Below are 14,299 nucleotides of genomic sequence, written 5' to 3' on the forward strand. Positions count from 1 at the left end.
AAAATCTGAAGAAACTCCTCCTAACCTAATGGACTGTTCAGGCCTCAGATACCTGTCACCAACCCTGCAAAAGCAAAGAAGGAAAGAAGCAGGAGACATTAACTCAATATGAATATTTTGAATTATATTGAAGGAATTAACCCAGTTGTGGGAATGTATTAATTTTGTATATATACAGAGCCATGTTGAAGTTGATGCTTTAACTTGAAAAAGAGTCAATTTGCTCATCAGTGAAGATATTCATATTTGCCACTGATGTTTTAAATGTGCCATATTTTGTCAATTGTGATTTTTTTTTCACCGCAATTGAAATTTGTCCTCCACTTTTTACCCATCTGTGCAGTTAAAACACACACATACATACACACCCACTAGTGATTACTAGGGGGCTGTGGATCACCCAGCCCTAGCCCGGCGCCCAGGGAGCAGTTGGGGTTAGGTGCTTTGCTCAAGGGCACCTCAGTCATGGCCTCAGATCTGGGAATCCAACCCACGACCCTCCGGTCACAAGACCAGTTCCCTACCACCAGGCCATGACTGCCCCACTTATGTATTTTCAGTTCATACATAAGTACAAATGTTCAGGCACTTTATGATCATTGTTGTCTTTTTCCCATGAAGTAAAAAACCTGTTGACTCTCATGTCTGCAAGCAGTTCCATACCAGAATTAGCTGGTATATTATTGCTAATCAATAGAGCACACCCCCTTCAGACACCTTCACCAGAATAAAGTCTGTTGTGACTTATTCCATCTCAATGAATTCTGTGCATTCACTCTCTTTGCAAAGTATTGGTTTATATTGGTCTAATATATTTTGTGTATACTCTGGTTCTGATCATCCATTTTGATAACCTTAGATGTTTCAGCTGCCTTCTGATCTTCCAGTATCTTACATTGCCTGCATGATCTGCTGGTTTTGCTTTTTGGATGATAATCTGAAGGGCTGTGGTAGGGAACTAAATCTAGTCCCCTAGTCTGTGGGAGCCAACATTACTAGATCAAATTAGTTTTACTGTAGATCAAATACTTATTTCTCTCAATGAAATGCAAATAATTTTTTATTTCTCATTTCATGTAATTTTCTCCATTTTTCTTTTGATATTCTATGTGGCACTGTTAAAATAAAGCTGGCATAAGATTATGAGATGTTTCATTAACTTTTTTGTATTAAAGCTTATTATTTAAAAAGTCAGTGGGGGATCAAATACTTATTTCCTCCACTGTTAAAATTATGTACTATAATGTTAATAGTATATAATATAGTTAATTATTATATACTATAACCCCTATACTACTTATATACTTAGTTCTTGGATTGCCTTAATATTGACGTTTTCATGGAAATCCAGGCACATTTCTAGTAGCAATGTTTTTGGCTTCTTTCGAACTCCTAATTGCAACTTCAACTAACTTTTCTTACTAGGTTACGGAGTTTTAGTATTGATCCAAGGTTATTGCAAGAAGGGGGGGACTACCAGTCATGCCTTTGCATATTCAAAGTTAAGGCATTTCCCTCCAGTTGGGAACAAAAGCAATGAAACAACTAAGACACAGAAAAAGATAGATAGAAAGAGTTAAATTAAATATCAACAGACATGGAAAAGTATATACTGTTGCTACAGGTACACCCCACCCTTAATTGGATGCTCCCTTCCTCTGTTACTGTAGCATTGACAGCCGAAGCCATTTTAATATGACACCCAGAGTGGATTCCTTTCCCTGCTGAATGTCTCTTTGATTGTATGTAATCAATCAAAGAGTCAATCAATCAAACACTGGTTCTTCACCCATAAACAGGCTCTAAGGAATCTACATTCACAATGGTGTTCGTCTCCAAAAGCTTAGAATTCTGACCGTATCTGATCTCCTGAGCTTGGGAGAAAGGCCTTCTAAGAGTTCTAGTCAGAATCAACCTTCTATTGGAGGACACTGGGACCACAGTCAGGAAGGACCTACACTCATAAGACTCTAAATTCCAGCCTTATCTGATTGCCCAAGGTTTAAGTCCTGTGTTAAAATCCAGAACTGAAGATGCAAAAATGATGAAACAGCTTGCTATCACATTAAACAACTGTTTTCTAACGAAATATGAGTTTTCAATTCTGTGACAGAAATGATTGACTATTGATAAATTATCATTGATTAGATTATGTTTAGTTATTTATAAGAGATCATTATAAACTTTATGATTTAGTATTTGTCCATTCTGGCTAAAGCAGAAGGACTACATACTGACTTAGTGTGATTCAGTGTAACCAGGTTTAGCTCATGTGTTCCATACTATGACCCAGGTCAGGCAAAGTGCAGAGGGTCAGAGCACTTTGTCAGCTGAGTGTCACTAGTCCACTATTCTGGGAATTCAGCTGTCTTTGTGTCCTATTGATACACCAGTTTCTTCCACTAACTCTAGGAGAGTCCATATTAGGAAATACATACATGTCAGACAAAAGTAGCCTGCTGGGTACCTGTGTTTTGGTACATGCTGTGCTAATAACTTAATAGCTTGTTAGAACTGCTGAACTGTGTATATAAGGAAGAGGACTGCCCTCTTGCCTTCAGAGTGTCATGCTTGAATGAGACTCTCATGTCTGTGTGATTTTTGTCTTATTAAATCAATCATTTTAACCACACCTGAGTCCTCATCCATTTATTAGAAAATTTCCACGACAAATTAATTCTTCAAAAGTTGCACTAAGTATTGCTCAGAAACACTGTTTAGGACGTGTGACAGAAATTATGTCATTCTTGATTAGGTGATGTCACTTAGATTATAAGAGATCATTATGAACTTTATGATTTAGTACATGTCATTGGCGATAGTCCAAAGCAACATCAATACCCTTTGAAGCCTGAGGCGCTCGAGGGAAATTAGGCCAGTTTTTCCAATCACTTAGGCAAGCTGAAGTGATAGAACGGTGCCCTAACCCGTGCGCACTCCAATTTTTCCAGTTAGGAAACCAGGGTGGGAAGAATGGCGATTTGTGCAGGATTTGCAGGGTGTCAACGTGGCAGCACACATGCAAGAAGTGCCAAATCCACACACTATTCTTTCCCAGATTCCCCCAGATAGCCAGTGGTTCAGTGTAGTGGACCTAGCAAATGCATTTTCAGTGCATCCAGATAGCCAGTACTGGTTGGCATTTTCCTTTGAAGGAAAAAACATACACATTGTGTATGTGACTCACAATAGTCTTATGCCAAGACTATTGTGAGTCACCTACCATTTACAATGCAGTGCGTCGAGACAGTCTGGCCTCTCTGAAACTTCCAGAGGGCATTGCACTGTTGCACTACGTAGATGCTCTGATACTCTTTGTAAACATGAGAAGCATGCAAAGAGAGCCATAGTGGCATTGCTACATCACCTAGCAAGGGAAGGCCACAAGGTTCCTAAGCAAATTTGCAATATTGCAGACAAAAAGTGCACTTCCTAGGTCATGACGTAGTATGTATTGAAATTCTGACACAACAAACAGAGATAAAAATAACATTTGTTAAAGAGAATAAGCCAGTTTAAACGAATTAGTCTTAAGAACAGTTTTGAATTCTGAAATAAAATGCAGTGTTCGTATGTGTGAGGGGAGTGTTGACGTTAAAGTGTTTTGACTCAAGCCCACAGTGACAGACAGAGACCCGTAGCCTACTTCTCAGGAAAACTAGACCCCGGGGCAGCCGGGCTGCAGCGATAGCAGCTGCAGAAAAGGCACTGGTAGCATTCAGAGATATAGTGGGGTATGCTCAACTCACACTTCGGGTCAAACATGGTGTTTCTTGAATTTTACAGGACCAGAAAGTAGCACATTTATCCACACAGAGGTTTTGGAAACAATATCACTCCCTTTCACCGTTCCTTACCAGCTCAAGGTCAAAGATAAACCACCAACTAATCTCACAACTGTTGGAGGCCGTGCTACTGCCGTCACAAATTGCAATCTTCAAATGTGCCGCACACACCAGAACAGGCGACACAGTAGCAAAAGGCAATGCCTTCACAGACCCCACAGCCCAACACACAGCTTCGCAGGCTCCACACACACAAATGATGCTAACAGATCACAGCAACAGGGAAGACACACCCCTAACAACCAGAGCAATACAAACACAAGCCACAATGTAAGAAAAACAGAGATGGGAAAAAGGGGGGTGCAAAACAGTGGGGGGAGTCTGGACACACACAGAGACAGGTAAGCCGTGTCTCCCTACAGCCTACATGAGAGGACTGATTGAAATTGCTCATGAGAGAGGTCACAATGAGCAAAGGGGGGATAGGGGCAGACAATGGCACACACCAGGAAAAACCACACTCACCCAAAATTTTTTTCACGATGTCTGGTTTGTGCACAAAACACACCACAGGGGATAACAGAACAAAATATGCACCCGCTGGACACGCGCTGCTGACCGAACCGTTCCAACACTGGCAAATTGATTTTGTTGAACTAACACCTGCTGAAGGAAAGAAATATATGCTTGTGTGTATGTTTGTTTAGCAAATGGACGGAGGCCTTCCCCACCACAAAGCAGAATTCAGATACGGTGGCAAAGATGCTACTAAGGGAAATAATCCCACGATGGGGGTTACCCACACAGCAAATGTGCCAGTGTTAATTTTTCTGTGTTGGTGTAAATTAACAGGAGTTACTAGTAATTTTACTCGGAATTGATCAATATTAACTCCCTCTGGAGTTAATCCCCATAGTGTCAGAGTTAATATCTGTCGTTATGAGGATCACTCTGAATTTACACTGTGGCTCGTTAAATTGGCCACACCCACCCTTTGATTCGCCTGCCGGAGCATTACCTGGGACACTGTCACTCAGCAGCAGCAGCAGTCATACTTCGTCGTGAAAACCTCTCCTTTCTATGGTAAGTTAAGTTTTGGTCGATAAAATTATCCCTTTGGGATTGATATTACCGTTTTTGTGGTTGATTTTGGCTGCTAGGTAGCTAAGCGCATTAGGCTAACTAACGAACGTTAGCTTAGCTTGCTAGCGCTGGCCAACACTGCACTGGACCAGGGTTTAGCAAACAATCCCTCAAATCATTTATGGTGTTCATAAGCGAAGGCTCTTTAAGTAATATGGTTGAATTGAAAATGTTGTGCACGATAGGAGTGTAGTATGTCGACATTACAAATGTGCAAGGCATGTTTTAAGTAGGGCTAGGCATGTATTAGCCTATGTTTGGTAACTGATAAATTTTCTGTTTCCTATGAACGTTTATTAGCGACGTTTGGGTACATGGAGAAAAGTATATGTAAAAAGTCTCTCATGGAGAAAAGTATATGTAAAATTTTTTTTACAGCTGTAAAATATATAACTTACAGCTGTGTTCTTTTTTTTAACAGTAACTTAATGTTATTTCACATTCCTTCATCAGGGTCAGTGTCATGTTTGCTGTTATGTGGTAGTCACTGTAATTGTAGTGTTCAGTCATCCTCCTCCTCACACCAGGGCGGGAATCACTGGGTGTAAATGTAGAGAATTTAGGAATACCTCAAGTAATGTCATTTTTGTCTTTAAAGCAACATGCTGGTTCCTGTAGAATATAATGGAGTCAGAAAATGGGTCAGGGTACCACAGGCCGAGGATGAGTACAGTTACTCCCAGTTTTTGCAAGCAGGTACCTGTTAGGCTAATTTGACTGTCATGTTTATTTGTGTTTTTAAAGTGGCACAATGTAGGATTACGAGTGTTTTCTCTGCGGAAATGCACTCTAGTAAAACTTCTAATCCTACATAATGCCCCTTTAAGGTTTTACAGTGTATTTTCTTGGAAACTACAGATGAAAATTATATTTCCTGCTAACTCCAGTGTATTTATAGTCCATCAGCTTTGCTCAATGCATGTTTGTCGCTCCCAAACCTTGCTTATCCACAGTATCTTTTGTTTCAGTGCTGGCAAAATTCAATTTGCCAGATTCTGCTTCTTTGAGGCTGATGGATTCATCTAATGTTGAAGTGGATTCAGACATATTTGATGAACTCTTAAAGTCATCAGGTGTGTTTTTCAAGGCAGAGGAATGTTATGGTAAGTGACTGCAGGCTTATGTTTTTAATTAATTAATTCTTGAGTTTGTTTGATAAAAAAGGTAAATTGAGCTGTAACTCATTTCCTGTCTCAAGTTCAGGAAGCGGTGGATGTGTATAGCCAATTGTCATTTACAATGTAATGCTATGTGTTTTCTTAGGTACCCATACTGAGGTGACGTTCTTAGAGAGCTCATCTTCATCAGACTGGTCACCATCACCATCATGTGCATCCCAAGGGTCATCATCAGGTTCTGACTCAACACGGATACTGGAATCTACAAAGACTCGGAGAAGACAGCTGATTGAAGGACCCCTGGATGGCAACGTTGCAAGAGATGTAAGTTAGCCAAATGCTATTGACCCTGAGGTCAATTAGACCAATGTCAAACCTTATATTAAAGTTTCACAATAAGTATATTAGTACTGTAACTTCAGTAGGTGTTGAACTGAAGATGCAGAGCTTTGCTATGATGGCTAATTCTCATTTATCATCCCAAATAACTGTTACATCAGCTGAAATACACACTTGCAGTGTGATTGATATGCAATTGTTGTTTCAGAATGTTAGAGCTGCTCTGTGTTCAAAGCTTGGTGGAAAAGAAATACTAGAAGAGTACGAGAAAACAAGCACCATCAGAGATGTTACAAGAAGAAAGATGGTAAACATTCTTGTGGCAGATATGGTGGAGAGCCATGGGTAAGTGAATGCACTTGCAATAACGGATTGTGGTTGTTAAAGTGTTTCATTAGTTTTTATTTTTATTTAGCTATTTAATTTGCTCTTCAGATTTAGTTTAGTTGTTTATTTTACTAAGCTGATGTTATCTGATATTCATTTATTTTTTATTATTGTTATATACTAAATTTATTTTTTTTTTGTTTTGCTTAACCCATTGATTCCTAAAGCACCTGCCAAAAAACGCCTGCTAAATGCCTGAGCCCTTTTTGAGAAAAGTTGCTGTAAGCCTACAAAAACCTAAATACCTCAGCATCCCTAGCACATAAAAACATGAAATTAATTGCATTTAAAAGCCAAGACTCTCTTCTTGCACTCATGAGCCCAAATGCGGCGTAATGCACCTCCAGGCACTAGGGTCAATTTTGTGCTATGCAGCATCAGGCATCAATGGGTTAACTATAATAACACAAGTACACATAAATGAAATTTGCCATTTTTGGAGGAATGATCTCTCTCTTCCCAGGAGGGTACCTCCGGTAAATGTGTGGAAACTCTATGCACTTGGGATTACAACACTTTTCCCTAAATTGAGTGACCCAGATTCTAAGAATGGCTATGTGAGTATAAACCATAATGCATCCTAGAATATTTGGTGTATATTTTTTTAAAACTGTTTTTGTCAATAGCAAGTCTGCCAGTCCTGGTTGAGGCATCCCTCCTCTGTTGCTCTCACTGGGGTCTGTTAAAGGGTTTTTCTGGAATTTTCAGTTGATATGAGTCTCTGTTTTTCTTTATCAATATGAACATTTTTATGATCACCAGAGTGGTTCCGGCTACCTATCGTGGAGGCTGAAAACTGTTCAGCGGACCTCTGCTCAAGACCGCAAGAAATCCAATACAACTTTCCAAGAGGGCCCCAAGACTCCACGCAATATCCTTTCAGATGAGAAGCAGTTGACCGGTGATGAATGCAGGGAAGCCATATCTATGATGAAACACTCAAGTGATACAATCCTTGTCAAAAATAAGATGAAGGCCACATTCCAGCACAGGCAAAGAGTGATTCAAGACCCAGATAGTGCTTCTATTGTCCTGGATCTCTTTCCCAGATTCTTAGATACACCTGGCTTGGTAAGCATAAATGTATTGCTGACAATTTTGTGGTTGCCTTATTTTGCTTGTCTGTTTAATTGATGCTTATAGTGCCATGACAACTGTGTTCTCTTCCACTTCATGTTTTCTGTTTTAAGATCGACCAAGACTTCTCAATGATCTTTGGTGAGGAGGTGTCTGTTAAATTCCTCTCCAAGTGGCCAACATTTTTCAAACCGAGAGTCATCGCAGATTGCTGCAAGAACCTAACCCCAAGTCCACATGTTGATGAGTTGCTTCTGTCTGCACAACAAGAGTCTGATGATGGTGGTAAGTGTATAATAGGCTTCATAATCTTAAAAATCTGCACACATCCACTACTTCCTGAACTTGAGTTTGCTCCTGGTTTCCTGTCTTACATTATTGAACAAACTGATTAATCCAGGTGTATTTGACCATAGTTTTGATGTCAGACACACCTGGATTAATCAGTTTGTTCAATAATGTAAGACAGGAAACCAGGAGCAAACTCAAGTTCAGGAAGTAGCGGATGTGTGAATATAGCCCACTAATTAGTAGATACAGTAGATTACTCATGCCTTCAGTGCAAAAAGAAAAGAGGACATTGTTGTGTTCTCTCATGTTTTTGTTCCCTTTACTACAAATTACATACTGCGTCTTACTGCTAACCATATTCAGTCCATCATGTAATTAAAGAAAACTTAACTGTAACTGATGCGGCAATGTGTCACTTCTATTTCTGCAGTCTGGCATTCTGAGGAGTGGGATTCTAAGATGGCTGCCATCCTGCTTCTGCTTCACCTCTTGCCTCCAACAGTTAAAGGCAAGAAGGGTGGCAAGATGAGTGCATCAGAGGCTACTCGACGCCTGATCAAGTTCATGAAGGTATTTTCTTAGGACTGTACATCACTGATGCAAGGTTTTCAGGAGCCAATATGGCATTGTAATTCATGGGGTGCAGTTAAATAGTTTTCAAAAAGTAATACATCCATTTATCACACAAAAATAAATGAATATTGTGTACATTCATAGATCCATGTCCTGAATTCATCAGTAATTCAAGTGTATTGCTCACATCCATTCATACATTCATTCGCACATGAATTAAAATGACTTGAGTAAAAACATTTCATCACTCACACTCACTTTTCCACTCACAGGTGGGAACAAGCATGGAGACCTTCCTTAAAGAAACTGGCCCCAATCAGCCCTTCCTGCTCGGTGTTGGAGAAAGAAGCAACTGCATCCAGGACTTCTACATCATACTGGACCAGAAGGCCATTCCCTGCAGGATGCAGACCCCGGTTGCTGCCTTTGATGAGCTCTTCAAGGCGCATTATGCTTTTGCTGTGTCGTATGATGATGCCCTGTCCAGCTTCTTCATCTTCATCCAAACCACTGTGTATGGCATTGACGTCAGCAAAGTGAAAGAAAGTCCTAGGGTAAAAGAAATCCGAGCAAGGCTTCTTCACTGTGAGTTTTGAAGACGAGAAATGTACACATGTTACTTTTGTAAACTACACCACACCAGTTGTTCAATGTTATTTAGACATTTGAAGTTTGAGCATGGATTGTATCCCGCAAAGTCTCTGCGATTGAACTGTGGAGAACCTGGTTGTTTGAACACTTTTTGTACATATTCTGGTTATCAACGTCACCTTTCTCGAGTGCGTAAAGACTGTTTTGATCCAGATCCTGCCAGCAGTTTTGAATTTGAGGCTGTGGCTGGACCTTCCACACCAGTGAATGTGGATCCTCCTGTGAAGGTCACTACACATGTTCCAGTTGAAAAGAAACATACTGGGGACATATGCAGCTCCGTTATTGCTCAGGTCAAGTGTACCTTGTTCCATATTGTAATTATATGTGAATCCATGCAAACTGTTAATTGTTAATGTGGTGTGGTGGCCATTTAATAAGAGAATTTTTCTAAAGAAGTGTTTGCCTTGTGTATTTTTGAGATGGGTTTACTGGGTGGTTGTGTTGGCTAAAGGTGGGTGGTTTAGTAGTAGTCAAATTTTACACCCATTGGTCTGAATGCATTGGAAGTCAGTGTAGCATTTTCAACCGCAGTAGTGTAACGTTTTATTAAAATGACACTAGTGGAAAGTACTAGTGACACTAGCTGGTGTTAGATTTTAACTCCCTACAGTGTCGAAATTGCTAGATTTAAGTGTAAAAATATACTAGTGTGGTGTAAAATTAACACTTAACAAGTATTAATTTTAACTCCTTAAAGTGTTGAAATAACTATAGCTGAGTGTAAAAATATTAACACGGACACTAGACATACGTTAGTCAGTGTTCATTTTTAACTTCCTACAGTGTTAAAAAATAACTGAGTGTAAAAATATTAACACTAGTGTTCGTGTTAAATTAACACTGAAAAGAGTGGACGCATATACACACTTTTTCAGTGTTAAATTTAACACTCTCAGAGTTGATTTAACACTGGCATTTTTGCTGTGCAGAAGGGTGTCGAGTGACAACGGCACTCTTTTCGTACACGACGGGCCTAAAGACGCTAACCAAGTACCTGCACTGTGTAACGTGGCTCGCGCCACGGAGCGAGGAGACGGACACAATCGCTGAGAAGAGCGAGATTTAATACGGGGAATACCAAAAGCAGAGTCGTAGTCACAGGCATGGGTCACAACGGGCAGGCTATCCGAACAAGAAACATGAACTGACATAATAACAAGAACAAGGAGGACTTACGGACCAGGGAATAAACAGGCTAACAGTAAATGCACACCGACGGATACGACCAAACAAAGTACAAGGCACACAGTAGACAAAATCACGGATGACACGACTGGGGAATGATGGGACTTATATACATAGAACCAAACTAGGGACAGGTGATGACAATGACACAGGGGCGTGGTAACAAACAAGGAATCATCAAAATAAACGAGCAGGGCGGGACAAACAGGCAGGGAACACGGACATGAGGGAACCCAGAGTGACAGCTACGAGAGGGGGCGTTGCCCTACGTGACAGAACCCCCCCTCAAAGCGTGCCACTCCGGGGCACGCAAGGGCAGACAGGACAGGGACACCGACCAGGACAGGACAGGACAGGGAACTATGGCACACGGCGAGGGACAGGAACAGCAGACACAGGACAGACCAGAGGGACAGGACCGGGCAGAACAGGACATGGGACCTGGGGCATGGCAGGGACTGGAGACAGGGAGACAGGCCAAGAGCTGGGCCGGGACACGGCATGACACGGGACACAGGGAGACCGGATAGGGCCAGGGCGAGGCACGGGAGCAGGGCTGGACAGGACAGGACCGGGGACAGACACTGGAGCGGGGCCAGGGGACATGGCAGAGGTAAACACTGAGGCAAACACGGCTTGGACGACGGAGACTGGGACAGGAACGAAGTGGGCCACAATCTGGGGAACAGACACGGGAACCGGGACAGAGAGGACACCACCGGAAACAGACACGGGAACAGGAACACAGACCTTGACAGACACAACCACAGGGACAGGAACCAAAACAAAACCAGGGACAGGACTGGGGAACATGGGGAACCCGGGCACAGGAGCAGGAACACAGGGCGGAGCAGACAGTACACAGAGTCCATGCCCAACAGGGGGCAGCACAGTCTCTTGGGGCACAGGCGCGGCTGGGCGGCGGGCACAGGCGCGGCCGGGCGGCGGGCACAGGCGCGGCCGGGCAGCGGGCACAGGCGCGGCCGGGCGGCGGGAAGCGGGCACAGGCGCGGCCGGGCGGCGGGCAGCGGGAACAGGAGCCGGCAGACAGGCAGCGGGAACAGGCAGGGTCCGCTGGCGGGCAGCGGGAACAGGCAGGGTCCGCTGGTGGGCAGCGGGAACAGGCAGGGTCCGCTGGCGGGCAGCGGGAACAGGCAGGGTCCGCTGGCGGGCAGCGGGAACAGGCAGGGTCCGCTGGCGGGCAGCGGGAACGGGAGCCGGCGTGGACGACCTCTCCTGGGTCGCGGGGACAGGAACCGGCGTGGACAACCTCTCCTGGGTCGCGGGGACAGGAACCGGCGTGGACTGCCGACGGGCAGCGGGGACAGGAACAGGCACGAACTGCCTACAGGCAGCGGGGACAGGAACCTGAGGTGAGGAGATGCACTCGGGGGGCGTGTACGCCAAGCCGACGTCCTCGGGGGGCGGAGCCACCAAGCCGACGTCCTCGGGGGCGGAGCCACCAAGCCGACGTCCTCGGGGGGCGGAGCCACCAAGCCGACGTCCTCGGGGGGCGGAGCCGCCATACTGACGTCCTCGGGGGGCGGAGCCGCCATACTGACGTCCTCGGGGGGCGGAGCCGCCATACTGACGTCATCGGGGGGCGGGACCGCCAAGCCGACGTGGCTTGTACTCCCCCCCAAAAAACACTTGGGGGTGTCGTGTGGAGTAGCCGGCGGGATCAGCGGCGGTAGGTCCTCTTCCTCATGGTCCGGGTTGAGCCTGGAAGAACACACAGACACACACGCCCCTCGGTGGCTCTCTCTGTGATGGCTCCGCCTCCTCTGAGGCGTCGGGAGCTCGCAGCAGCCATTGAGAGTCAACCGAGGGTTAAGCCACCGTCTGCCCGCTGCTTGCACCACAGGTTGCTCACCCCTGTGGTGTTCGCCAAGCGGGGCAGACTCCCAGCGCTCAATAGGAGTCTCGCCGTGAAAGCCAGTAGTGAGAGACTGCGCTTTATTTGGTCTGCGACGAGACTTCCTTGTTCCCACAGCGCCAGGGGTATTCCTGTCTCCGGCTCGTTTGCGCTGTAACACATGAGAGTTAAACTGCACGGAAGCAGCCAACAACTCGTTACAGCGACCAAACTCACCGGAGTCTTGCTCTCTCGCTGTGTCCTCGTTAGATCCGTGATTATGTAACGTGGCTCGCGCCACGGAGCGAGGAGACGGACACAATCGCTGAGATGAGCGAGATTTAATACGGGGAATACCAAAAGCAGAGTCGTATATACAGGCATGGGTCACAACGGGCAGGCAATCCGAACAAGAAACATGAACTGACATAATAACAAGAACAAGGAGGACTTACGGACCAGGGAATAAACAGGCTAACAGTAAATGCACACCGACGGATACGACCAAACAAAGTACAAGGCACACAGTAGACAAAATCACGGATGACACGACTGGGGAATAACGGGACTTATATACATAGAACCAAACTAGGGACAGGTGATGACAATGACACAGGGGCGTGGTAACAAACGAGGAATCATCAAAATAAACGAGCAGGGCGGGACAAACAGGCAGGGAACACGGACATGAGGGAACCCAGAGTGACAGCTACGAGAGGGGGCGTTGCCCTACGTGACACACTGTAATCAATTTCTGTAGTTTTCACAGCATTATTACTGTAAATGGTCAAATTCTTACTGTAGAACCTGTTTACAGCATGTTACTGTAACTCTGCAAAGCATCATGGTCAAAATTCCGTGGCGGGTGAATTCTACAGTAAATATAATTTTGCTGTGAATCATAATACAGTAATTTTGAGCGGGATTTATTCAGCAATTTAAACAGAAATCCACTTTTGCTAATGGTAGGCAACATCCACACAGAGGATAATGTATTTATATCCTTCATAGCTGATACATGCTGTGTAGTTCGCTGTATAACTATATATATAAACCCGCGATGAAATCACTGTTTTTATTGTAGGCACGTACACCAGCAGCCAGTCTTCTAGTGCTAATGGTTAGCTCAGCTAACGCTACTAGCCGAGCCTTTTTTAGCTCGCATCTTTCAGCCAGTCAGTCTGTCTGCGTGGAGGTAGTAACTGGTACTAAGCGAGATAAATAGCATTGAAAGCATTGCTTTCATCAGTTTATTCCAGTATATGTAACGGATTCACCGCGCCAGTGTGGTAGACCCGTTAGCGATTTCGGCTCTTGAATTTCACCTCTCACCAGTGGAACAGGAATTTACACGCGCACACATTCACCCATTTTTCCATCTTTTATTTGTGTGGTATAACGCAGCACTGGAAGACAATAAGAAAATGAGTTTTCTTATATTGAAGTGGCTACTGCAGTTAACGCCAAGCCGCAGCATAGAAATCTCAGACTGTTGCTTTTACATATAGTACATACACGGCAACAGCATATTAAACTGGCTACAATAGGGTTATATATATACATACATACACACATACACACATACATACATACACATACAATAGCTTTTAAGAATATAAAATACTAAAATACTTATAATAAGTTGTCTCTGCGTTACAAATAAGATATTGTACTACAAAAAAAAAATACACACTGAAACGGATGGACAAGAGCACATTTCACAAGCAACAATAGAAAATAACATTAACAGATTAATATTAATGAAATCAACGAAACACATACCTGGAAGACAATAAGAAAATGAGTTTTCTTATATTGAAGTGGCTACTGCAGTTAACGCCAAGCTGGGTAAATAAATAAAAATCTCTCATTAATGAAAAATAAAAGGATTA

General features: G+C 43.6%; 2 protein-coding genes across 3 annotated transcripts in view; both read left to right on the plus strand.

Moving 5' to 3' along the window:
- tshr (thyroid stimulating hormone receptor) overlaps positions 1–1,143 on the plus strand; it is a 169,491-nt gene extending 168,348 nt beyond the window's left edge. Inside the window, 1 exon segment of the mRNA XM_077018157.1 lies at positions 2–1,143. Within this exon segment, the coding sequence (XP_076874272.1) occupies positions 2–112 (111 nt within the window). The 3' untranslated portion in view covers positions 113–1,143.
- Positions 1,144–3,321: 2,178 nt separating this feature from the next.
- On the plus strand, positions 3,322–9,778 carry LOC143522604 (uncharacterized). Of its 2 annotated transcripts, none has more exons than XM_077016317.1 (9): positions 3,322–5,624; positions 5,897–6,031; positions 6,192–6,370; positions 6,594–6,730; positions 7,236–7,329; positions 7,535–7,843; positions 7,963–8,134; positions 8,571–8,710; positions 8,986–9,778. In XM_077016317.1, the coding sequence occupies exons 1-9, from the start codon at positions 5,531–5,533 to the stop codon at positions 9,307–9,309; spliced, it is 1,584 nt and encodes a 527-aa protein (XP_076872432.1). In that variant the 5' UTR covers positions 3,322–5,530; the 3' UTR covers positions 9,310–9,778. The 2 variants fall into 2 exon arrangements, with proteins under 2 accessions (XP_076872432.1, XP_076872433.1); XM_077016318.1 differs by having other exon boundaries at positions 3,322–4,868.
- The last annotated feature ends 4,521 nt before the right edge of the window (positions 9,779–14,299 follow it).

The sequence above is a fragment of the Brachyhypopomus gauderio genome, chromosome 9, assembly GCF_052324685.1.
Source record: "Brachyhypopomus gauderio isolate BG-103 chromosome 9, BGAUD_0.2, whole genome shotgun sequence".
NCBI classification, from domain to species: domain Eukaryota; kingdom Metazoa; phylum Chordata; class Actinopteri; order Gymnotiformes; family Hypopomidae; genus Brachyhypopomus; species Brachyhypopomus gauderio.

Excerpts from the sequence above, each read along its gene's own strand:
- LOC143522604 (XM_077016317.1), top strand. The coding sequence starts at position 5,531 with ATGCTGGTTCCTGTAGAATATAATGGAGTCAGAAAATGGGTCAGGGTA. Across the intron at positions 6,731-7,235 it reads GATATGGTGGAGAGCCATGG|GAGGGTACCTCCGGTAAATG; the intron begins GTAAGTGAATGC and ends CTCTCTTCCCAG. Across the intron at positions 8,711-8,985 it reads GCCTGATCAAGTTCATGAAG|GTGGGAACAAGCATGGAGAC; the intron begins GTATTTTCTTAG and ends TTCCACTCACAG.